The 26,761-nt window shown below is 32.0% G+C and overlaps 2 protein-coding genes across 3 annotated transcripts; one reads left to right on the top strand and one right to left on the bottom strand.

Annotated features, from left to right (window-relative positions):
• The first annotated feature begins 9,722 nt into the window (after positions 1-9,722).
• LOC105636088 (UDP-Glycosyltransferase superfamily protein) lies at positions 9,723-11,645 on the top strand. Its single transcript, XM_089723041.1, is given in 7 exon segments — positions 9,723-9,837; positions 9,840-10,513; positions 10,515-10,606; positions 10,608-10,699; positions 10,702-10,839; positions 11,258-11,415; positions 11,417-11,645. Coding segments are annotated over 7 exon segments (1,449 nt in total). The 3' UTR covers positions 11,597-11,645.
• A 499-nt stretch (positions 11,646-12,144) lies between these two features.
• Positions 12,145-18,705, bottom strand: LOC105636087 (nudix hydrolase 26, chloroplastic). 2 transcript variants are annotated; one of them, XM_020680089.3, is made up of 6 exons: positions 18,417-18,705; positions 18,282-18,332; positions 17,586-17,678; positions 16,527-16,621; positions 16,189-16,307; positions 12,145-12,540 (listed from the first exon to the last, which is right to left on the bottom strand). In XM_020680089.3, exons 1-6 carry the CDS (start codon positions 18,684-18,686, stop codon positions 12,479-12,481), a joined length of 690 nt encoding a protein of 229 aa, XP_020535748.1. In that variant the 5' UTR covers positions 18,687-18,705; the 3' UTR covers positions 12,145-12,478. The 2 variants fall into 2 exon arrangements, with proteins under 2 accessions (XP_020535748.1, XP_012074647.1); XM_012219257.4 differs by having other exon boundaries at positions 16,193-16,307; positions 18,417-18,702.
• Positions 18,706-26,761: the final 8,056 nt, after the last annotated feature.

The following is a 26,761-nucleotide window of genomic DNA, read 5'->3' as shown; positions in this document are numbered from 1 at the left end:
AACTTAGGCTATCACCTAGGCAAAGGAAGAGATTCTAAGAGACCACCTAAGTGCACTAGGCGTGTGACATCCTACCGAGTCGAGTCTTTGCATAGTCGAGTCTTTGCATAGAGTTGAGTTGAGTCGAGTTGAACCAAACCCGGTTGGGGTAGAATGGGTTTATAAGTGGATTTACTTGCCCTAGAATATTAAGTTGAGGTATTAAAAGGTAACATGTAGAAATGTAGGTCTTATTTGGTAATTGCATCATACAATTAAAGAGATGGTTGGGAAGTATACGAGCCTTCCATTTGACCTTGCGTTCTTCATTTTCTTCACCTTCATCTTCAACGTTTTCTTCATCTTCATCTTCCTCTTTATCTCCTTCATCTTTCTCTTCATCTCTTTCCCTTCTCCATCCATTTTCATGGTAGTTAAGCATTAAGGCAACCTCTAGTTCTCCAAGTAAGTAGAATTTCTTGAAGCTTTATGCTATTCAACCTCTAATTGAGTTATATCGTAGATAAGTGATAAGAATTTTTATTATAGGTGAAGGAAGTTCAAAGAGTGTAGAGAAGAGAAGCTAGAACAGAGCTCACGCGTTTTTGGAGTAAAGGTTTGATATCTCTTGATTTTTATTATTGTCTTTGCATGAGAATTTGTGTGGTGTGTTGCTATTGAGACAATATATTGCTTTATGTTGGAGAATGGTAGTGGTGAGAAAACAGGGGAGGTATTGAGTTTATGTTGAAAACAGGGGAGGACTTCATCTTGATTTTGACCCTATTTAATGAGGGAATTAGGAAGTATCATAGAAGAGTTATTTGTTCCTCTATGTGTTATCTTTACGTGGGCTTTTGAATCATTCAATTTGGAGTTGTATATTGAGAGTTATGGCCAAAAGAATACAGACTGTACAGTCTAGAATCACGTCGCGCGCGCCGCGCAGGCTGGGCAGCGTGTCGCGCTCGCGAATTCCACATGCGCGGTCGCGACTTTGGCCAGAAGCTCTCTGACTCTCAGTTTGCGCATTTCGCGCTCGCGAACTCCACAAGCACGCTCGCGACTTCATCTCGCGCTCGCGACTTGTGTTGCGCGGTCGCGACTTGAGCCAGAAACCTCTCTGACTCTCAAATGGTACATCTCGCGCTCGCGAGGGTTGAAGACGCGCTCGCGAGGGTTGAAGACGCGCTCGCGACTTGGTCTCGCGCTCGCGACTAAGGTTGCGCGGTCGCGACTTTGAGCCAGAAACTCTCTGACTCTCATTTGACATTCTCGCGCTCGCGACTTGGCATGTCGCGCTCGCGACTGATGCTTTGACATTCTTTTTGTCTTCATTTCCTATGCAATTAACTTCCTTTGCTCATCATGCATGCATCCAATCATTGTAAAACAAAAATACAACATAAGAACATGGATTAAAACAACATGTAAGTATTTATATGATGTGAACTCAAATCAATATGATGAACTATGAAGTTGTAAAACCATTTATGTGCTATTGTGTTACATTGTTGATATGCTAATATGAAGCTCCATTGAGGTTGGGTAGAAACCATGTAGATAAGGCTATGTCGCGACATAGAATAGTAGATCTGCGCCCCATACAGTTTGGAACTCCGGCTACAGGCCGTTGAGTGGATATGATTATACAGGCCATAGCAGCCAAGCATACAGTATTCATACAGTTTCATACAGTTTATCTTATCACTTCGGTTTCACTATAACCTTATGGAGCCATACAGATATTTTAACTTGCTATTGCATGAATCATACAGTAAAATAAACAGTAAGAAAGATCATTAAGCTAAAATGAAAGCCGCATGTTATGTGTGATTATATGTGCTTACATAATGCTTTTTGCTTATATGTGTGCTTATTGTTGTTTTATGTTGAGATATCCACTGAGCTTTATTTGCTCAGCGAGTTACCTGTTTAACTCGCAGGTTTTGAGACTAGTCCGTAGAGGGTCCGTTTACAACTGCTGTCGTTCATCTGTAGAAGACTCGGTCTTCAGGGTAGAAACTCATTTTGTTATTCTTTTATGGCATGTACAGGGCACACAGTTGGGCCCAATCCATTTTGTAACTAGTATCATGTCTTGTAAATATTCAGTACATTATTACTATAAGCAATCTCAGCATGATATTAGATTCATTATACATTATGATTTCAGCATGTCAGTTCATTCAGTCAACCAGTTTGTAGCGTCTCGGCTCGGTTTATTCGGGTTTACGGGTGGACCGGGAAGGGATGTTACAAGGCGATCTCCTAAGGCCAGAAGACCATCCAGGTGATCTCCTATGGATGAAACATTACTCCAAGCAGTCTCATATAGGTTTTAGGTGATCTCATATGCACCAAAGACAAATCAAGTGAGCGCCTACACCAGTTCCAAGGCTAAAAGTCTCCATTCACTGAACTACTGCTCATGCTTAGTTGTAATCTGATTGGACGCAGCCCACTAAGCCCCACTTGCCAATTTGTGCAAAGAAGAGTAGCCTCCAAGCATCTGATTTCTATAAATAACAGCGTAAATAACAGCTTACATCAACAGAGAATAGGTAAAAATTAGAACATAGTATATCACTCTGTAAATATTTAGCGTAGTTTCGTGTTCATAATCTCAGAGGTCAAGAGAGCAAGGTTGTGCTACAGAGCCTCAGACTCAATAGAAGCCATACCTGATCCATCATTCTCCTATATTATTATCTATTATCTTTATGTTCTTTGTTTTGTTTTTATAAAGGACAACCTTTCTGTAACTCCGTTCTTTTTCTCTTAATAAAAGATATGGATTACTACTTGGTTGTTTACATTGTTTTATCTAAAATGAGCGAGTAAACCATCCATTCTGGGGATGGATTAATATCTATTACCCCCGGAATTTTGGGCGGCTTTATTAAAAATTGAATCATCTATAATGTGATATAGATTTCTTATTCAATTTATGCAAGACAGATGCTTGTAAATAAAATCGGATCCCTTTATTTACTTAACGTAGGTAGGCGAGCAAAGGATCGAAAGATGAAGTTCAAGCACCGGAACCATATAAATTGAGCATTGGTTTTATACCTAGAAATAGCATAAAGCTAGTGTTAAAAGGAGGAAGCTTATTACTTATGCAAGGTATGAAAGGTGTCATACGATTGTTATAATTGACTACCTCGAAAGAGGAGATAACTAACTAAACACTCTGCCCTTCAGAAAAAATATCACCTGTGCTTACTTCGCTTTCACTAACTTTCGGATGGTAATGGGTCAATCCATCACCAGAATACTTTCTCATTTATAAATTTAAAAAGAAAAAAAATATATATATATCTCTAACTTCTAGCTGCTAACCTTTAACCACTAACCACTAACTTTTATTCTATGTTATTTAATTTCTTTTAATTTCTTCTCTTTTATTTTACTGCTCTTTAATTTTCTTGTAATTTACTTTATCGCACTTTACTTTGGCACACTTTTATTTTATTTAAATTCCAAACATTTATTTTCTGCTATTTAATTTCCTGTTATTTCATTATTATTAATTTATGCATAACTCACCCCTTTTATTGATTCTTCCTGATAAGTATTCAAAAGATTATGGCACTTAATCCTTCTAATCCCTGTGGATATGATATTTTATAAACTACTTGTACGACTTGTTAATACTTGTGGTATAATCTCGTCGTAAAGGCATTAGCCAATGCGCGTATCACCATATCAGGATAATTAGTCATATTGTCATATCAGAATGTTATCAGAACACATATATTTTTACAGAATATTTTCAGAACATATACTATAACTGTATAACACCAATCACATTACTTTAATTCGTTTATTTATAGGCCTTATTAGTAACTCGGAAGAAACACAAGCAAAATAGGTATTAGAATTCAGAATCAAAATGGCTCAATAACCAACAAAACAGATTAGGCAAAAGCCTATAGATTGATGGAGCTTGTTCGCATCCTGAGTGGGATACCCTATATCCAGCATATGATCATAACTCAAATCCAGTAATTAGTAGCATGCTCAATGTACCAATATTAGTATATCCACATTCATACCACTATTTAACCAAGTACGTAATAAAGGCCCAAATGTTTAGTTATAATGTTATACTCATATCACAGTTCAGGTACAGATATGATCTCACACGTTCAAAACATAGCATCATAGGTATTCTTAGACGTACCTGATTGTGTCTTGAACCTAATTATACACGAACAAACTCATTGGTCCCTATGTGTCTTAATACTCATAACATATTCACCATATTAGCAGTTCATACTCATAGAATCAATATCGTTATTCAATCATACAAGGCTCAAGTACTTAATCAATTCATATACTTACCTCATTTTAGCACCATATTCATCATGGTTCAACTATTTAACAAATAAGGTATGGAGAATTATTCTCACCATTAAAACATTATATCAAACAACTTAATCATTCCGAATCATTGAATAACAAGTATGATCAAGTATCAATCAAACTTCCACATTTAAACAACTTAAGCCTATTCAGCCAATTCTAGGTGAGTAGGCTAGAAACATCCAATTCTCAAATAAATCAAGTACTAGCATTATACCATACTCAATTTCACACTTAGACATCCAATTGATACAATTATGTAAGTATGATCTAACCCACAATTTTGGTCGGTTTTAAATTTAAAACCCTGATTAACTTTTAACACTTCATTGATCACACATATTGTCAATTAAGCTTTATAACTAAGTCTAATATGCATTATAACCGACTTAAGTAACCTAATTACATTTTTGTTTGACTCATGCATAGGTTCAGCCTAAGCTAAGTCAATTTCAATCACGCAAGTAAACTTACCATTATTCCATTTAGACATCATTTAAACATAATGCTCATTCAATTACTCGATTAGGTCCAATTAGGATAAATCCTCAAATTTAAGACTAGACCTAACTCCTTACTTTAACATTCACTGCTAATCAAACTTTTTGTATGTCCAATTAAACTAATTACTAACAACATTATCATACTTTATCAATTAACAATAGTTAGACTATGATAAACAATAACCTATATGGTTTGGTCCACACTTCCAGTTTAGCGTACATATCTCATTCTTCCAATTAAAGTTATTACTCATTTAGTTAATCATTTAATTATACAATCATACATCCATTTCCTTAATTCAAGCACCGAATATAATAATTACACATCTAATTACTTAGTTAGGACTAATTAGGCAACACACATAGTCATATATCAAACAATGTGTCATTCCTTAGCACTTAAGATCATGTATTGACTCATAAATGTTTCACTTCACCCATCAAAGCTATTCACAACTTTATTCTTGCATAAATCTTATGCATGCTTATTCTAGATCATGTCTTCATAAAGTTTCATTCATTAATGTGCAACCATAAACCCTAATCATGACAATATTATTCAATACATTTATATTTCATTAGGCATCATATAATAAAATACCTTAGCTCATAACATATAAAAATCAAACAAATATCTTAGCATAGGATTGGCCTATTATATAAAGTAGACTAGGTAAGTTCATTCCATCATGTAGTCATGCAATGCATATCATTTGACATTAATAGAACATTAGAACAATCAATTTCATCAAACCCTAAACAATTAACCAAATTCCAAAATTTGATTTCGTAATCCAATACTAAATCCTGATTAACTCAATTGCCTCATCCAAACTTACATTTAACCCTCAGGTCATATTGATAAGTATAATTAGGTAAAAATTTCCAATTAAAATCAATTAAACATGTTCATATCTTATTCTTTTTTTTTTATATGATGTTTTAATCTCAATTAGAGAAGAGTCTAAAGAGAACCATATCAAAGACATATTGGGCATGCATCTAGGGTGTTTAGTCATCATTAGAAGGTAAAAAATACAAAGTTACATAGTGAGATACAATGGAATCCAAGACCAGGCCGTGTTCTATGACATGGTCGTGTCAGCAGGCCACATTTCGCAAGTCAATAGACTACATGGCCTGGGTGTGTCATGCAACACGGCTGTGTAATCTGGGTTTTCCAATTACGAGATTTCACTCTTTTAAAGCCTTTAAACGTGCCAAATCAATTATTGCTCTCAAGAAACAAACATTAGCACTTAAAACCACTTTCAAACATGCTAAATAAGAGTAGAGACACTCAAGGAACATTACATATTACATTCACATAAGGAAATTCAATCAATACAATCAAATTCATAAAAACCCCCAATTCAATTACATAAACCCTTGGTTGCAAATTGTGCAAAACCAAAGAAAACATTCATATATTTGTTAAGCACTAACCTTTGATTGTGCGATTCAAAGCTCAATTGCATCCAATTAAGCCTTTTTTTTTGCCTTTCACACTCTTTGAAGGTTCAAGCTTCTCTAAATCAATTAACAAAAATAACCATCAAAATAATGTAACTCATGACTATTCTTAATCTGCCTGATCAATAACCATGAATGCAACTTTTAATTTTAAAAATGGAAAGTAAATCCATTACAGACACTTACAGGTTTTGAAGCCTATTCTTGTGGAGAACACCAATTGAATGTTAAAATCTCCTTTAATTGAAACCCCACTCAATAATTAAGTCTTGTTTTTTTTAGTGTTTTGTTAGAATCAAAGAAAATTAATAGAGAGAATGGGGAGAGAGGCTTCGGTCACTTTGAGAGAAAAAGAGAAAAGTGGGCGCTTGAAAAACAAAAGGGAGGCTACGACTTATGTATTTTAGGTTTAACTTTTATTTTATTTTATATATTTATTTATTAATTACAAAGTAGACCCTTAGCCCATGCAAAATTGGCTTTGCAATTAAAAATTTACTTTGTTATAATTAAAATAAGTTAAAATCAATTTAAATAGGTTAAAATCATTTAATTGAAAGCCTTTAGTCAAAATCAATCAAAATCAGTCAAAACCAATCAAAATCAGCCAAAACCAATAGTTTTTTCCCAATTTCAAAACATAATTCAAATCAATCTAAAATTAACAATTGAAATCATAATTTAATTCAAATATCCAATTAATGGAAACCCTATATGCAATGCATGATTCACACATTAAAACATAATCAATTAACAAGTAACCCTTCAAGATTTAAAATAGTAGCAAAATCCTAATTTGGTACTAACTATCAATCTATCAAGCTATCACTCACAGATCCAGAAATCAAGGTGTTACAAGTGCCATGGCACGGAAAATGAGGTAATCTTACATGTTAGGATGGGAATTACCTATGGCCAGTGGTAATGCCCCTGCTTGGTCGGTGAGCCATTAGTGGATTGCTGGCTAAGTATAAGAGCTGGTTGCAGCAAGTGGACCTCAATCCATTTTGGGCCATGGACCAAAGTTGGGCTCAAAGCCTTTTAGTTATATAAAAGGTGAAAGTAACATTTCTACATAAACTTTGAAAAGAACCTTCTTCCCTCTCCATACTCTTTTATTCCTCCTTCTCGTAACTCATGGCTGCTGAGAATATTGTTGATTAGCTTCCCGAAGGTGCGGTGATGGTATAAATGAATTCAAAATATGGAATTCATTTGTAAATGAATTCTAGGATAATTCATTTGTGAATGAATTATTCATGTTTGCTATAGTTAATTCAAAACATATAATTCAATCGAATTCCACATAATCATGTATGAATAAATTCATAATTGAAAAATAATTTATTTTCATTTTCTAAAATATCCTTGAAATAATAATTTCACCTTCTCTTCTTTTTTCTTTCTTTTTCTTATCTTGTTATTTCTCCTCTTTTATTTTCTCCTCTTTTTCTTTGCATTTTTCTATAAGAACTCTCTTGATTTGACTCGCTCAAATTGAAACTAAGCAATTAACTTTGAAGATTAATCCCTCGTTTGAAACAAATGAAGTCTATAAATTTTTATGAAATTCATTTAGAAATCCACATTTTTGTGTTTGAAAGGAAAAAAAAAATATAGATTTCAATTCTAAAAATTCAATTCCATGGAATTAAACATAGCTACACTAAATCCCACAGAAATAGGTAGAGCTTCCAAATGAATTCAACAAAACTAAGCAACCCAACTTTTTATGACAAAAGTACCATTCTCCTTCTATAAAGTGAATTTTTCAATTATTTTACTTATTTTACTTATTTATTTTATCAAATTTGACCAAAATCATTTAAAATTTTTATTTTTTTAGAAAATATTTTCTTTTTATTTTTTTAATTTTATTTCAAGGATATTTTAGAAAACAAAAATAAATGATTTTTTAATTATGAATTTATTTCATACATGATTATGTAGAATTCAATTGAATTATATGTTTTAAATTAACCATAGCAAACATGAATAATTCATTAGGAAAATGTGAGGTGACATTTTTGTAAATATTCAACTACTTCTACATGAAGTTGTTGAATCAATGGCCAAGATCAATTCTCTTTTCCAAGATCCAAGGGCTAAGATCCAATCCTCTAAAATCTTCTATAAATTACATTTAACGCCACACAACTTACTAAACTCATTCAATAATATTAATCTCCAATTTTTCTAATTTCTAAAAACACTATTCATTAATTACTTAGTTTCTATTAATAAAATTATAACTTAATTTCTACCCATCAAAACTATGAATGCATGGATCAAAATAAATTCTAAAAATATTAATTATGAAAAATAATATTTTCAAGTCGAAAAAATACCAATTCCCTATCGAGTGTTATTATTCACAACCCAATAAGTTACTATTCATAATTCAGAAAAATTAGGACGTTACACTAAGGTTGCACCTGAAGAAGTTTGTATTCAGGGTAACTTCAAGGAAAGTACTAGGGTTCATTTTTGGACCAAAAGGAACGGAAGTAAATCCAAATAAGATCAAAGCAATTCAAGAGATGGAGTCACCTAAGACAGTAAAGTAATTTCGAAAATTTTTGAAAAAACTCCAATATATCAGTAGGTTTATTTTAAAATTGTCTATATTATGTGCTCAAATCCTCAAGTTATTAAAAAAAAAAATCAGACAGTCAAGTACTTACATGGAACTCCAGCACTTGTGGGAAACTTGCAATATGGCTAATCATATTGTTAAATTAAGTATCGAGTACGCTACAAAGAAAACCATCAAATAAAGAGCGGTCACTAACTTCTTAGCAGCACATCCAGTAAAAGACATTGAATAGTGGGAGATTGATTTCTCGTATGAACATCTATGTATAATAGAAAAGAAAAGATAGAAGCTTAATTAGGTGGATCAGCCCACACAAACGGCCTAGGTAGGCGTTGTATTGGAATCCCCATAAGTTGAGGTTATCCCGATTTCGATTCTCAAGAAGCTACGGTTTGCAGTTGCTAATAACATGGTAAAATATGAAGCCTATTTATTTGGGTTAGAAGCTTTAATTGTTGTTAAAGCAGAAGACATGGAAGTACTTGGTGATTTAAAGCTAGTAATCGAGCATGCTACATTGACTATATGCATATTATAATTTAGAACTTCAAAAAAGTGACTTTTACTAATACAAGTTGTGTGAACAATAAGGTTCCAGACGCTATGGCTAATTTAGCTTCGGCTTTGTAGGAAAGGTCCACAATGCTAAAGAAACCATTCATCAATGCTAAAGAAACCATTCATTATGTCATCGGGTAGTATCCTATGTTGCAAGAGTGAGAGAATAATGAGTATAGATGATGAAGGTGATGAATTGTGGTTTTATACATTTTAATATTGCATCTAAAATCTGTTGTAATATGGATTCTCGTTGCCATAACCATCCACAACCCAATCAAACAATAAAAGCAAGATCCTTTCTATTTTACTTATCTTCAATTTTATTTCTATTTTTAGCAATCTCATTTAGTTTCACTAAACCAACCGCATAAAATCAATAATTCTCACTTCACACCCCTCTTTTCTTCTCAAATTTCTAAGGCTTTTTCATCTTCTTAAGAAACCTACTAAAACCCTAACACCAAATCTAATTTATATTCCGGTCCTACTGTGTTTTATGAATGGTCCCTTCCTTTCACGTGGTGGGTATAGCTCAGAAGCTTGATCTTATATTTTAGTCCTTAATGAACATATGAAAGAATCAAGATTTCGATTAAAAATCGAGCAATATGGGGAGTTAGAATCTTTGGAGTTCTGGGTAGGTTTGCCCCTTCATATTAGGAACTTGGCATTTAAACTTCATAGAATGGAGTGTAAAATGAATGAGACCACTGTGATATGTCATAGTGAGCCTTGTGCTTGGTACCCTCCATTGTTTGAAACCTTTCCTTGTCCACCAACTGGTTAAAAAGATTTTATGTCTATAATTGGTAGAACCATGTTTGAGAGTGATGGAGTGAACGCTGAACATGTAAGGCAGTGTAATTGAATGGATGATGTTTGGCTTCCTTCTAAGTTTCATGTATCTACATTTGTACAGAGTGGGGTTGATCAATCCAAGGTCGTCAATTTAGTTCAGCCTATTGAAGTTGACTTCTTTGATCCATTTAAATATAAGCCATTAGTTCTTGCTTCAGTGGGAAATCCGATTTTTAGGCACAAGAAATTCTAAGAAGGAATTTGTGTTTTTGAGTGTGTTTAAGTGGGAGTATAGGAAAGGATGGGATGTGTTGCTGAAAGCTTTTCGAAGAATTTTCTGTGATTGATGGTGTTGCTTTGCATTTGTTAACAAATCCATATCATTGGGATAGAGATTTTGGGAACAAGACTGTGGTGTTGAGGATTCTGATATCCTAGAAAAACTAGAAAATGGGTGGCCTTCTATTTATGTGATTCATGCCCACGTAGGTCAAATTGATTTGCCAAGAATGTACAAGGCAGCCAATGCATTCGTTCTTTCATCAAGAGGGGAAGGGTGTTGTTGATGCATTCGTGGGCTGGGTTGGGTTAATTTCCTTAGCTGGTAGTTATTTCCTTTTTCAAAAAAACTGCTGTTTGGGTAGTTTATTTTCATTAGGAATTTTATTCTCGTTAGGAAGTTTACTTTTATTAGGAATCCCACAAAATATGACTTCTATTTTTGTAAGAAGCCTTGCCTATTTATGGGGCAGTTGCAGTAATAAAACATAAGTCATAATTCAACCAAAAACAAGAGATCGGAGTTGTCTTCCATCGAACTCTAAAGTTTCAATCTCCCTTTATCGAACTGAATTAATATTCAAAATAGGTCGACCTAAGAATCCAAACAAGAGCAAAGGGAAGTCAAAGCTAATAGATTTAGATTTTTCTGACCATCGTCCTGTGACCCGATCCCTAACTAGAAATCCTAACAAAGGGTGAGGGAGGCCTCTTGTGGAGGGTATGTCTATTTCTTTGCCAGTCATTGCCCCAAATTGGTCATGGTCGATAGAATATCTGACCAAGGCGAATAGCTATCCATTGCCTGTGGATAGAATGACTCAAGTTATGGAAGGACCTCTCAAAGGGGGCATCCTGGGCAAAACCTTTCTTTGATAAGCTTCAGCTTTTGATGAGGCGAGTGATGACTAATGTCGAGGAAGCCAAAACTAAAGGCAGGCGGACAAGGGAAGACATGATTAGAAGGTTTTCTCCCGAGGTTGTTGCGGGTATTGTCACAGACCATATACATAATGTTCTTGATAAAATGATTTGAACTCCTGCAATTTGCTGCTTGTACAACAAAGACTTCAGGCATATCATGAATTATTGATTGAATTACTTGATTGAGCAAATCCTGTCTCTGTCTATATTTCATTAAATTTCGAAACACCTGTTTTTTCGTGGAAAAACTCCGCATTTCACTGATTGATCTTGCATTGACATTTAATTCTTAGTCTGACCTTACATTCTACCCTCAGAAGTTTGGGGCTTGAATGAAAATTGTTAAGCCTAATAACCCTATTAACAAGTCCTTCCTATAACCCCTCCTAGTCCTTGTACAATTTCACTTGGAAATACAAATTCGAACTTGAAACTTGCTGGAAATCTCAAAGCAGCTTCTTTTTCTTGCAAATCACTTTAAAAATAAACTTTAACAACCTCTAATTAATATTTCTAATAAAATGTTTTTTCCCAATAGCAACTCAAACTACCATACCAAACACACCCCAAACTCTTGCATACCAGAACCCAACTTATCATCTTTACAGTTGACTTCCAAAACAGAGTAATAGAAATTTCGTCTGCAGTAAAGCAAATCAATGAAGGAAATGACATTGTTTGGTATATTGCATGAAATGTACATTTCAAATTCTACACTACAGAACTTGCCTTGACATCCATACCAAAAATATTTACTACATTGATTTCCCTGGTTATGGTCAGTGAGATCATTAAGCACAGGTGAAGCTAAACAGATTGCAGATTTCTTACAAAAATATCACCAACATAAGCATATAGCCTACGTTGGGATAGAAGTAAACCTCTGATTCCTTCAGCAATGACAGATCCTTAGGAAATATTCTACATGCATCCAAGAGCTATGATGCCAAACATCATGACTTAAGAGACAGTCAACATGTCCGCACAAGTTTACTCAAGATAAGGAGCAAAAACTGCCAAAACTTCCTTGTAAACAGGTTTCTTGAAATCTACAGCCTGCAATAAACAGAATGGAGAGAGAAAAGAAATCATAATATAGCAATTGAACACAAAAAATTATCAAATATCTTGTTGGGAGACCTGTCAAGTAAAACTTAAGTCCATATAAACTCCAAGAGAAGGCCAAGGAAGAAATTGAGTCCATATAAATCCAAATTTTGAACATGGGACTGAATAAAAGTTTCTAGTGTTCAGTGACCGCACGAAATATGATCTTGGCCCTCCATCAATGTGCACCCTAACTTGGGACTGACAGCAATGGAGAGCCAGGGGTGCAATTGTGATAGTTGCTACTTAAAAAAAACAGCCTAACAGACCGAAACTTTCTAAAAAACAAATATTGTCTGAGCAATAGCTGCAACTTAAACCTATGTAATTCAATTGTTTAACAATTATAATGAATTAATTTGTATTAGAGTAAGGTAGTGTTTGATAACATAGTGGTTAAAGGTGCAAGGTTCACTAAAGTTACTGGAGCCTAGGCACTAGCCTTCAGGCGAAGACACGTGCTTGAGCGAGGTGAGGTGCAAACATAAAGAAATAAAATAAAAAAAAAATCTGAAATTATGTTTTAGAAAAAAGAAAAAAGAAAAAAGAAAAAGAAAAACATGGAAAAACACACACGTAAATCAGAAAAAAAAAAATTGGCAACATGACGACTTATATTTTAAGATATTGGAGTTAAGATACAAAAGACTAGAATCAAGAATATGAAAAAATACAAATAGAAAATTATAATCTTGTCCCTGTATTTGTCAAAAATAACAACTTTGTTCCTCTTCTTCTAAGAATAGACTATTTATCCCTCGGTTTTGCAACCCTTGTACCACTTTGTTCTTCCGTTCATTTCCGTTTTTTCTTTTTTTTTTTTCTTTTTTTTTTTTTTTTGAAGTTTGTCTGTTTGTCAAACCACAAAACCTTGCTCAAGAGTGAGAGACAAATTTTATAACTAAAATACCCTTCAAAAAAAAAAAAAAAATCCCTTTCCATTCTTTTTGGCTTTTCTTCTATTTCCTTTCCTATTTTCTAAACCCTTAATTGACGAATCCTCTCTCTATCTCTCGTTACTCTCTCCATCTCTTTGAAAAACCACATTGAAGTCTAGCAAAACTCTACTATCCAGATGCAATCCATGAAGAAATTTACTCGAAAGAGATTTCAAGGAGATCAATTTTCTTGGAGGCTATAAAAATGGCAGGGTTCAAAGAGTTTAGTCAAAAAGCAGTTGTCTTTTATTTTTATTTTTATTTTTTTTTGTTAATCTGCTTATCTCCTCTGTATGTGGTATTTGGGATTTTTTGCTTTTTCACTAACACCACCATCTTCTTCATATCTATTGTCATTGCCTATTGCGATTGTTGTTTTTTAGCTTAATTTGTTTTATTTTTAGTAATTCTATTTTATCCAAAAACCCAAATTGAAGATTTTTCTTTTTTGGTTTTTAATTTTTTTCTTTAATTAAGGATTTTATTTTATTAACACATTTTTGTAACAATTCCTTTTTTGTAATGTAAAAGAAATGGTGATTTTTTACTTGTTACTTAATTCAAATATTTATAATAATAATATTTAACATATAATATCCATAATTAGTTTCAGTAACAATTCCTTAGTCTATCTGATAAATAAGACGATTTTCCAGTATTTCAATTCTAATTGATTTTAGCATTCACTAGGAAAGAATATTTTTGTTTTTAACTTTCAAAACTTATTGTTCAGCGATCCATATGATCTTGAGAAATAACTGAACTCGTTGTTGAATTTTTTTGGGTTTGATTTTCTCACAGAGAAACAGTTGCACAATGTTAATTTTTCTTCTTGTTAATAGTCTATGATGAAGTTGCTGTTTGAGATTTGAGTTAATCAATTCTTGTCAATGTTTTCTTGATTGTGTTAGTGCGGATTCATTCTATAGCTCAATGTGGCTTTTCTTCTTGTTAATAGTTATTTTGATACAAGTGGTTTGTTAAGAAAGGGACTTTTTGTCTTTACATTAGATATTTAACATTAAAGGTACAAAAATGGATAGAAGGAAAACTAGTATACTAGTAGCAAAATAGAGGTAAAGTAGTCTACTCTTAAAAAGAGAGAGACAAAGTAGTTTCTTTTAACACAAAATATAGGGACTAGATTATAATTTTCCCAAATAAAAAGTAGACAACAAAAAGCAAATATAAGAAGAAAATTGAGAGAGGCATATCTGAGAATGGCTATTGGCTAAAGACTGGATTGCAAGAGGTGAGTACTAGATGGAGAAGGCTGGATCACAAAGCACATCCCTGGTTTTGGCGCTGCATTCTATTTCTTTATTTATTTATTTAGGTAAAGATATGCTAGCTTGATAGTTTTATATTAAAAGACAACCCTAGGTAACTTGTTCCAAAAAATAAAATAGAAAGGCGTGCTTTGTTGAGCCTAAAGCACAGAAGAGCACAGAAGGGCACACACCTCTACCTAGAGGCAATGGCCTGAGTGAGGTCACTTGTAAGAGTATTGTCGAGGCGCAAGCCATTGGACCTTAAGTAAGGCACGCCTTCAATAACTATGTTTGATAACACCATTCAAACATTTAAGCTACTTAAATATAACTTCTAACTAGTTTACTAATTTTAGAAAAGCAAAACTTTCACCCAAGAATTAATTAAGTCCTAACTAGCCCAAAAAAATTACAATAATATTTAACTAGCTCTGAGATAGAGATATATGAAGGGACCTGCACCTCACCTGACAGTCCTTTAAAAAATAATACACGGAGGCTTCATTTGTTCCGCATACAATATTTATCTACAAGCTTTTTTTTCATATATTTTCTAGCGTTATCCAGGAAAATTGATTTGTGGAAGATAACTTATGGATCAAGTGGAAGATAATTTATGGGTCAAAGGAAAAACAAGCTCTTCTCCTTTTCCAGAAGAGGAAGTTATTTCATTTCCCGAACCTTGAAAAACACACTATAATGAAAGGAAAGCATATAAACATACATCTAGAAATCTACCTTTACTAACGGTTATCATTACTATCCTTGCCAACCAACACAACCACCATCAACCACCATAATTTAAAACTTTTTTTTATATATTTTTTCTCATACTTAATAATAAAATCAATACAAATGAAATTTTTTAGTTTAAACATTTGTATAGTCTATAACATGAAAGTTTTAATATCTTCTAAAAAATTTTGATATTACAATAAAAAAAAAAAGAAAGAAAATGAGTTCTCGGAAAATGTTGTCCAAGGAAAGCATTTCTTGAGAAAATATTTTCCAGTGATAAGTTATTTTCCATGAAACAAACAAGGCCTAAAACGAACAGCTGTTGATACCTTGAGCTTATGTAAGTTATAGTTTTCAAGTTTTGGATTCTTTTTATTCAAATCAATTGTTCAATTTAAAAATATCAAATTACCAATTACTTTTTAGGTTTCTATCTCACAAGCAACTTAAATCTTCTCAAATCCAATGGTTGAAATTATTGCATATAAAAATAAATTCCAACGAAGAGCTATGGGAGAACCTTAATTCATACGAGAACTTGATTTCTTCAACCTCTCCCCATAAGAAGGGCGAGGTCATGCAGAGTTCAAGCTCATATGAACACTTGATTTCAAATAGCCACATGCATTCAAAAAAAAAGAGACATATACCCACAAGATCAAGTATTTGTTCTGGTGACATCCATGACCACTCGCCGAATTCAGGTTTTTCAGTGCCATCACCCAAAAGATTGATCTCTTCCTCATTCCCAATGAATTTAAGAAGAAACCTGTGTTTAAATTTGCAAGTTTAATAGACTAATCAGAATGTATATTTTAGACATAATTTTTTTTCTTTAATTTGAATATGGGCTAAAGTTGTATCATAAATTTAAGGAGATCAAATTAATTATGTCAAGACTTGTCTTAATTTCATCAAACTTAACTCTATCAAGTGTAGATATTGCTTCATGGATCTTATTACATATGGGTTATATCCATATACTTACCACTTCTGAGCTTGACCCTTCCAGTCAGATCCCCATTGTTGCTTCAGCTTTTCCCTAACTTCAGGTGGGAAGTCATAAGTCAACCAAGTAGGCGCCTGCACAATAAATTCAGTGGATGAAATGAGACAGTAATACTTGACAAGAATTTTTAGCCACCTATTGTGACTTGGACAGAATAATAATATAAGAGTTAAACATAGATGCAAATTAAACACAAAAATCTTTAAGTGACCCAGAAAAAGCACCGATAATTCTGGTATTGTTTAGATAGCAACCAAAAACACATACATCCATATACATATGCAAAAATAGAGAGGTTGAGAGCTCTGTTTAGCATAGAAGAGATAATTTACTCTAGTGATGCTAAAAATTAAATCAAGTCAAATTAAAATTGTATTAACCATGGGACAAAGAATTCATGATTTCTTATTTGTTTATCCATGGGAAACTACATAACATTGAACAATACTATGAAAATTTATTTTAGTATGACCAATCAAAACTAATACAAGTTCCGTAGTAGCTGAAATTAAGGAATACAAGGAAACAGTGAGAAAAAAAGGCATACGAAAATAGCATGATTGATTAAGTTGGATCTGTAGGAAAGACCAAAGCAGCACATATAACTTGTAACTAGAAATAAAGCTATTTGGATGAATTTCTTGCTACTTAGAGATATAATGTTATTTGTATAGTCTTCCTCTAAAGAATAAAGCCATTTGAGAATAATATGAAGGGCAAGGCAAAAGTACAGAACAGATAATGAAAAAATTTGGGAAAAATAATTTGTAGATATTTGGTGAAAATATCAAAAAGTAAATAAAAAAAAAATCATTTACAAACTGTAAAATGGAAATTTTTGTGAGCTGGATAGAACTCAGGTTGTTACAGTCAATCAATGGTATCACATTATGCGAGAACTGTGAACTGCTACATAATTTTCTTGAAATAAAATCTTCCTTTAAAATCATCCTTCCTTTCCCACTCTTCCCATAGTACAACAGAATTTTTTGAACTTCTGAAAAGCTGAAAAAAGTAAAGAAGAAATGCAAAGCAAACCTCCGCGAGAACTTCTGCTGAGCTAATCCCAGTCTCCTCTTTTAATTCCCTGATGGCTGCAGTTTTAGGATCTTCGCTCTCATCTATACCTCCCTGTATCATATAGTTGTATGAAGCACCATTAACATCTTGAAAAAAGAACTACAACTTCTGGAAAGAAAGTGTGAACTTTAAGAATGTTATACAACCAAAGGAAACTAATACTAACAAGGCTTGCTTCAAACCATAGCTCTGCTGGAAAGCAGCAAGGAATCATTGTTGAAGTCCTTCTAATTTTCAGATATTCAATCAAAATAATTCACGAAAAGGAGAACGCCAGCACTAATTTGTGTTTTTCTTAAATTTTAAGCAACAAGAATCATAATCTAATGTTTAAAATCAAATCAAATAGATAAAAAAGGGTCAGCTTCCCCTTCAAAATGAAACAGCAGAAACCAACTACTAATAAATTTTCCAAATTGGATGTGTTGCACAATATTTACTTCTAGGCAATAGGCCAAAGCGCTTTCCAAATGCTTTTGAGCATTAAACTGCCCAGTACAACTCCTTCTAACTTCTCAAAGCTTCAGAATTTCATAATCTTTAGTTTTCTTGTTCATCTAAAGCCGAAGATGACTTCAAATTGATAAAAATGACAAGAACAGAAACCAAATGAAAACAATCAAATCCATGAGAGAAGAGAAATTTTAAGATCACCTGAGGCATTTGCCAGGCATTTGGTATATCCAGCCTTGAAGCAGCAAATATCTGCACAGTCGACAGATCCAAAAAAAATTGAGAATTTTTATATTCAATACACACATATAATATACAAATAAGATATAAAATTACCTTTTTAGATGGATTGATCAGGCAAATACCCACATTTCTTCTATAACCTTCTGGAGAAGATTCCATGGATGATAATGGTGATGATAGACACAGAGTCCTAGTGATTATTGCAGGGTTATGGGATGAAAGTGGCAGCTTGGAAAATTTGGATAATTTATGAGGGTAGATCAGGAAAGGCAATGTAGACTTCGAAAGAATGCGAAGCGGAGGCAAGGGAAGATGGTTAACCGAGGCCGAGGAATAATAGAAAACGAATCGGTTAAATGCCATGTTCAGGGACTCATCTCTCCTCGTTTGCGGGTTATAGTGTTGGTCACACCTGGAATGACCGAATTGTCCTCTCCCCTTTAGAACAAAATCTACTGCCTAATGCATAAATTCATAACTATACCTTAGGTTAAAAAAAAAAAAAAAAAAAACCGTGTCACCTTAACTTTTATTTCTAATGAGTTGAACATTTCAATTTATAAAATTGTATTAATATTAACTTTTAAAAATTATTCTATTAAATATTTAAGTTTCTAAAATTAAATCAATTAAATATTTATTAGATAGTTAAAAAAATATGAAAATTATTATTTTAAAAAATTATACTAACCATATGTTAAGTGAATATTTTGCACATAAATACCAAAAATATAAAAAAAAATTAGTAGTCAGTGTCGGCCCAGCAGAGTGCTTTCGCCGTTGGTATTCTTTCCGATCTCCACGCATTTCACCACTCCACTGAAAATTCCTTCTGCCCCTACTGTACTCCAGCTTGGCAGTTTCCATCGCCTATCGAGAGTTGAGTCCTGGGATTTGACGGCGGACTTAAACAGTATAAAGAGTGATATGATAGTAGCAAAACTCGTAACTTTAGATACATAATAGGTCACTCGCAAAATTTACGGGTACCATAAGGTTTTTTCTGTAAAGTACAGAGGTATATTTATGTATTTCATCCAAAATCTACTAACTAGAACTCTATTAAACTTATAGGGTTTATTTGTTAAAATACACAAGGGGCTCTAAATTATATCATAACTAGGCCTTATTGGCATTTCGCATACGAATATTTATATATTTTTTTAAATTAATATTATTATTGAATTATATTATTATTTTGAAAATTTTTTATTTTTAAATAAAAATAATTGAAAATATTTTAAATAAATTTTAATTATTAATAATAATATTTGAGATTCAAAATATATTTTTATATACTATTATCTCTTATTTATTTTATTTGAATAGATTAAAATAATAGTGCACTAAATCTATACATAAAAGGGAATTTGCAACTTTTTTCAGTTGATAAAATTTTTTAATTGATAAGATATGATGATTAAGTATACATATTATCTAATACGCCGATGAAAATAAATCGGAAATTTATTTTAATTGGTCTAGTTGTAATGCGCGCGGTAATTAAAAGTATTTTAGTAAAGTTTCATTAGTAATTAAAAGTATTAATTCTTTTAGAATTATTAATTTTTAAATTTAAAAATCAGATATTTAAGGTCCAGTAATTTTTGTATTGACTAAAATTTTCATATCCAAATTTGTTATTTCATAATAATTTTAGATGTCAAATTGATATTTTTTTGTACCTCCTCTTTTATCATGTCAAATTTAAGATATCTAAATGGATTATAATTTTATGTAATTTTTTTGATAGCATAATATCCAAATTTTAAACTATATTTTTTTTTCCAAACCATTTTGTTTTGCCAAAAACAAAAAATAAGGTGAAAATAATTAAATTACTCCAAAATGTTATTCCTGCATAAATATATAAATATAGACAAATAATAAATAATAAAAGTTGTACATATAAAACTAAAAAGAAAATGTATATAAGTGGTAGAAAAAAAAGTGTGGGCATAGAGTTGTAACCGCCGCCCCCTCTCTCTCTCTCTTTCGCCATTAAGATTTTCTTCCCTTCTTTCAATTAAAACACAAAGTCAAGCATGTAGATACGGAAATGGGCTGATTCTTGTCTCTTGTGACAGTCCCTCCTTATATTTTTAGTTTTGTTGTAAATTTTTACGCTTTTTTGTTAAATAAATTATAGATGTAACAATCTGATTTTCTTTTAGTGTCGATAATAGTGATTTACCGGTCTGTGAATAGTACCATCAGTCCGGAACTTGGTATTATTTTAGTCCGGAAAAATTACTATGCATATTTAATATTTTATTTACTATTTTTGGAGCATGTTTGCATGATTTAGGCGGGTAGAAAATATTTCATGAATATTATTGGAGAGTTTATGTATTAAATGAATATTGTCTAATGTGGTATATTAAGAAATAAATGAGGAATTATTTTAGTGGAGTTAATTTAATTAATTGGTGGAGTTAAATAATAAGTAGAAGAGAATTATTTGAGGAATATTTAGAGCCATTAGATGAGATTACTTAGGACTTGATCTTAGCTACACATTTGGCATTAAATGAGGAAGTAAAATTTGACTTTGTCACCTTAAATTATCACCACCTAAGTAACACTTTCTCTTTCTTCTCTTCTCCTTCTCCAACGCCATTTTCATCTTCTTCCTCTTCCTTCATTTTCTTCATTTTCTTACCTCCAAATTACCACCAAGCTACCTAATTAAACCATGAAATAGTACTTAATTCTTAAGAATTAAGTACTAGAAGTTCAGATTGGTGATTAAAAGCAAAGAGAATTGAAGTTACCATTAGGCATGGCCGGTTCAATGAACCGCCGGTTCCGGTTCACTGAACCGCCGGTTCGAAATGTTTAAAATTTTGAACCAGAATCGACCCTTGAACCTCCAGTTTCGGTCTGGTTCCGGTTTCGGCACGGTTCTGGCGAACCGACGGTTCGAATTACGGTTCCGATTCGGTTCCGGCATTGCGCAAATTTTTAAAAAAATAATAAAATTTTGATTCCGAATTCATAAATAAATAATAATTTTAAAATGTTTAAATTTTATTAACTAAATAAATTATTATAAAATTTTAAAAGAAAAACTTCTATTAACTAACTTAGAACTATTATTATATTAAATTTACAAATTTTGCTAATTCACTAATATAGAAGACTATAAATGGAATATAAAATTAATGAAATGAGTTGGAAATTATTATTTTCAAATACTAAGAAAATTATTAAAAAAATCAAATGAAGTAAATTTATGAATGGAAAAAATTGAGATTAGAGAAAGAATTTGGAATTAAATGTAAGAAAATAAAAAATAAACAATAGATAATTCCAATATTAAGAAAAATAAAGCAATAGAAAAAATAATGAAATATGGAAATTTTCAAGAATTTTGATTGAGAATAAGAGAAGAGTTATGATATAATTGGCTGTGAAATAAAAAATCATCAACTCATCATATTTATACATGTTTCTCATTTATTAGTTTCCCAAATTGTCCCTTATAATAAAAAAATAACAACTATATTTTTGGATAATTTAGTAAATAAATAAATAAATGATTAAAAAATGAATAACATTTATTTACCAAAAAATAAATAAAAAAACACCTATTATATCAAAAACTATTCGTTACACTCTTTTTTTTATACACTTGAAAGTTTTTTTTTTATATAAATCAACTATTCATGTACCATTTTTTGTATAAATTAAGTAAAAAAATGTGTATTTTTTTCACCACTTTTTATAACTTATGTACCATTATACTTCTCTTCACCATAAATCAAATCAACTACAATCAATTCAAGTAATATAAATTTTTTTATAAAAATTTTAAGCTACAATTTTTTTGTGCATCCGGTTCGAACCGGACCGAAACCGCTGGTTAACCGCCGGTTCCGGTTCATATTTTAAGATTCACATGAACCTTAACCGGCCCTTGAACCGCCGGTTCTGGTCCGTCTACAGTACAGTTCGGTTTCGGTTCGGTTCCGATTAGAACCGAACCTGTGGCCATGCCTAGTTACCATTGAAGCAAGTAAGTTGTGGTTTTTGAGTTTTGTGAATTAATAAGTAGAATTCATGGTTTAGACATGTTATTGATGCATTAAATCATGCTCCAACTATTTCTTTTGTCAATTTTTGATTTTAATGTTGATTTCTCATACTTTGAAGAGGTTGGAGAACCATCCTCAAAAGGTAAAGAGAAAGCCAAGGAGTAAGGCTTTCCAAGCTTATTCAAGCTTGTGAATAAGGTTAGTGCAATCATATTCTCTTTCCCCTTTCACTTGTTTAAGTTGTTTTTAATTTTTAGGTTTTTGAATGTATTTTGGGAACTTTGTGTGTTTTGGTTAAAGTGATGAATTTTAATGTTAGATATGTTCTTAAGTGGGATTGGACATCATTTTCAACCCTTTATACTTCCCATCTATTTCTAACTTCTTCATGAAAGTTGTAGCTCTATTTCTTAGCTTTCCAAAACATATTCTTATGTCTAATTCCAATACTTGTAGCTCAACTTATGATTTAAATACCAAAATTGGTTCTGTTATGCTATCTTACCTGTATATCCGAAATGATTGTCCATTTTGACCACTAAAATGGCAATATAATGTCTTATGTTCTTCATAAAAGTTGTATCTCTACCTCTTAGCTTTCCAACACATCCTCTTGTGTCCAGTTGGGAAATACATAGCTCAACTTATGGCTGAAACACCCAAACTGACTCTGTTGTGTCAGGCCACACGCATCACTGAATTGAGTGCCCATTTTGACCACTATAATGACAAGATTAGGTTCTGAGTTCTTCATAAAAATTGTTTCCCTGTGTCTTAAGACTTCTCTCGTTCTGGATTGGTATAATTTGAGTGTTTGGTTAAGTAGGAATTCAATAAACATTGAATTTGGTTTTGCTGAATCAGGTCTGATCTATTAGTCTGTGTTCCTAGCTTTTTTTTGCTATCTTACCAATTGATCTGGGCTATGGTCCCTTCATAACATTTGTAGAATTTTGTCTTAGCTTTCTAATGAATCTAATGTCATTCAATTTGGAGACACATAACTCAAGTTATGTTTTGAAAACCCAGCAAAGGTCAAGTTTATGAAAATGCCAAAAATTTCTTGATTTATGTACTTTTATACTATATTAAGTATATATATATATATATATATAGTGTTTTGAGTAAGAATTTTGAAATGATGGGTATTAAGTAATGAAGTGTTTTGATTAAGAATTTTGAGTAAGTAATAAAGTCCTTTGTGAAAGAATGATTTTGATTTGGGCTCTACTATGCATGATTGAAATGTGGTATGATGAGATTGATTTTGTTATGTGAAGCTATGATCATATGCTAGGGTTATCAGTCCTTATAAATAGGCGGATGCGCTTATTTGTGTGATGGGGTTGGCGCTTTCATAGGCCACGATTGTGTGATGGGGGTGGTGCTAACATAGGCCGCGATCAAATCTACTTATGTTCATTCTGTATTAGTACGAGCCTTAACTAAAGAATGAATATATTTGTATTTATAATCTTCTTATTGTTTTCAAAGTGTTTTAATTAAATTAATGCGATTTCGGTATTTATATAATTGAGTAATTTAAAGCACTTGCGAGACTTCTCTTGGCTATTCTTGTTATTTTAATTGTTGGTTATTTAGCACCACTGAGTCTTCCACTCAGCGCGTTGATTTTTATCACGCGCAGGTTAGGAGCGGAGGATGTTTTTCAAGACCAGAGGAGTAGCATCAGAGTAGATATAGCATTTTGGGTAGGATATTTTGTAAATGGTGATTTTTGGCATGTATATAAAATATTGTGTTATTGAGGTTGTATATACTAAGTTTATAATTTATTAAGCGTTATGATTATTGAAGGAAATAACATCTTATTATATTTTTTATAACACCCACCGCCCAATCCCGAAAGACCCGACGGTGGATGCCACATTCGGTGCTGGAGGCACCGTCCTAACCTACATATAAATCATACAACCATATTATGGATTGGAAGTGACTTAGTATTCACAAGTTTAGTAAGTAATAATATTTTGTTTTGAAAATGATTTGGGAGAGTCCTACAGAAAAATTGTAAGAGTTTCCCCTAAAAATAGAAGTTGCCAAACATATGAATACAAAGCACTCCCAAATTCAAACTCCAAACCCCATCAAACTCCAATAACAACACAATAGCACTTACTATAATTTCATAACTACATAATTCCTCAACAACATTTTAATATTCATCACTTAAATACATTCATTATATATATATATATATCAAGTCCTTATGTTCTTAATCATACCAACTATTTTAAACATATTTTATATCCAAACATTAAATAAAATCTCATGCTTATCTCCAAATATATACACCAAACTAATTTATCATTACATGCTTAAGTTATAATTCAAATAACATAATCTCCGAAAATGTAATAATTATACATGCCATAATTCTTAATTACATAAATCTTAATCTACTACTATCAAATTAGTCACTTCTGCTTTGATACTACTCTTCTAATCTTCAAGTAGCAACCATGATCTTCAACCTACGCGTGATAAAAATCGACGCGCTGAGTATAAAACTCAGTGGTGCTCATAATTCACATAGTTACTAAAGTTACAATCATAAAATCATTAAATTTCAACATACATTTACATTTCTAGCAAAAGAAATATCAAATAAACTATTAATTAATAGCATAAATAATTTAACTCTTAATGCCATAAATCCTTTACTTAAACATTTAATCACATAAATACTTTAGTTCTGTACTTAGAATATCAAATAAAATTATAATTAATAACATAAATAATTTAATTCTTTCAAATCATAAATTCATTACTTGAACATTTATTATACCAATACATATACTATTTATTTTTAAAACCATGTACCGAAATATCATACTTTGAAAATTCATTTGATAACATAATCATAAATTTCCAAAGTAAGGTTTACTGAAATAATATAATCTCATTCATTTAAGTGCCTTAAAAATATTTTCCAAGGGCTCGCATACACTTAGGAGAAAGAGAAGCAGATAGGTTTTCATAACTTATTCATAATGACCTTAGGTCGCCAACCTTTTCATAACATATAGAGCGTGTCCGCCCTAACATAAGACACCAGCATATGATCATAGCTTCTTATCATAATGGAATCAAATGCCGAGCATGCTCATCATACATAATAAAATCAAATCTCGCATCAAATTCACACCAAGTATATTAGAGCCTAAAATCCTTGTTTTAATTCTTAAAGTATAACACTTCTTATAAAACTTGTCTTATTCTTTTTTCTTCTTAAATTCATAATGTAAGCTTACTTTAGAACGTAAGTAACTCTTGAAAGCTTCATACTTAAACATAATTACTTAACATAGAAAATTTCTTATCATATGAAATCATACATGTAAGCTTATTTTAGAACTTAAGTGACTCATGAAAAGTTCATACTTAAACATAATTACTTAATATAGGAAATTTCTCATAAATTCCTTTTCTTATAAAACTTTCTTAAAGTCATAATGAAATTTATCATAAGAAATTTCTTATCATATAAATCATACTTTCCTTATTCAAAATTCCAAGCACATACACCTTAAATACCCATTTTTTTGAAAACTATAAACATATAAAAGTTATCAAAATAATCATACTTATGTCCTATATATATATATAGCATAACATAAAAAAAAAAAATAATTAAGTAAGCCTTACCACCCTAAAGTGGTTCGGCCTCTTAATGAAAACCAAAGGGACGGATTTCCTTCTCCAATCAAGCATGCTAACATAACTCTTATGTACCAAAGTATCCATTTCAATCCTCATCATGCATTATCTAAACCAATTCCATACTTTTTCCCGAAATTTCCAACAATTTTTCCCATTTATATCCATTTAAACATATCCACAATAACACTTTTCAAACTTGTCTTCTTTTTTATCAAATAAATCCTAAAAAACTTCAAATAATCAAGAGAAACTTCCTCACACCTGATTCTTACATACCTTTATCCAAATAAACCTATGATTCAAGACATAGGAAATTTCTAGCATTAAAATAACCTTGACCTTTGATGGGTTTTTAAGACATAACTTGAGTTATAGATTTCCAAATTGAATGAAATCAGATTCATTAGAAAGCTAAGACAAAATTATACAAATGTTATGAAGGGATCATAGCCCAGTTCAATCTGTAAGATAGCAAACAAAAGCTAGGAACACAGACCAACAGACCAGACCTGATTCAGCAGAACCAAGTCCAATGTTTATTGAATTACTCCTTAACCAAACACTCAAATTAAATCAATATAAACCAGAGAAGTCTCAAGACATAGGGAAACAACTCTCATGAAGAACTCAGAACATAATCTTGCCATTATAGTGGTCAAAATGGGCACTTAATTCAGTGATGTATTTGGCCCGTCATAACAGAGTCAGTTTGGGTGT

This window comes from Jatropha curcas, chromosome 6 (assembly GCF_041381405.1).
Source record: "Jatropha curcas cultivar XTBG-Jc1 chromosome 6, XTBG_Jcur_1.0, whole genome shotgun sequence".
Lineage (NCBI taxonomy): Eukaryota > Viridiplantae > Streptophyta > Magnoliopsida > Malpighiales > Euphorbiaceae > Jatropha > Jatropha curcas.
Note: the sequence above shows the minus strand (reverse complement) of the source record. Positions and strands in the feature narration are given on the sequence as shown.

Excerpts from the sequence above, each read along its gene's own strand:
- LOC105636087 (XM_020680089.3), bottom strand. The coding sequence starts at position 18,686 with ATGGCATTTAACCGATTCGTTTTCTATTATTCCTCGGCCTCGGTTAAC. Across the intron at positions 16,622-17,585 it reads CAGCAGAAGTTCTCGCGGAG|GCGCCTACTTGGTTGACTTA; the intron begins GTTTGCTTTGCA and ends TTTATTGTGCAG. Across the intron at positions 12,541-16,188 it reads ACAAATACTTGATCTTGTGG|GCTGTAGATTTCAAGAAACC; the intron begins GTATATGTCTCT and ends TGTTTATTGCAG.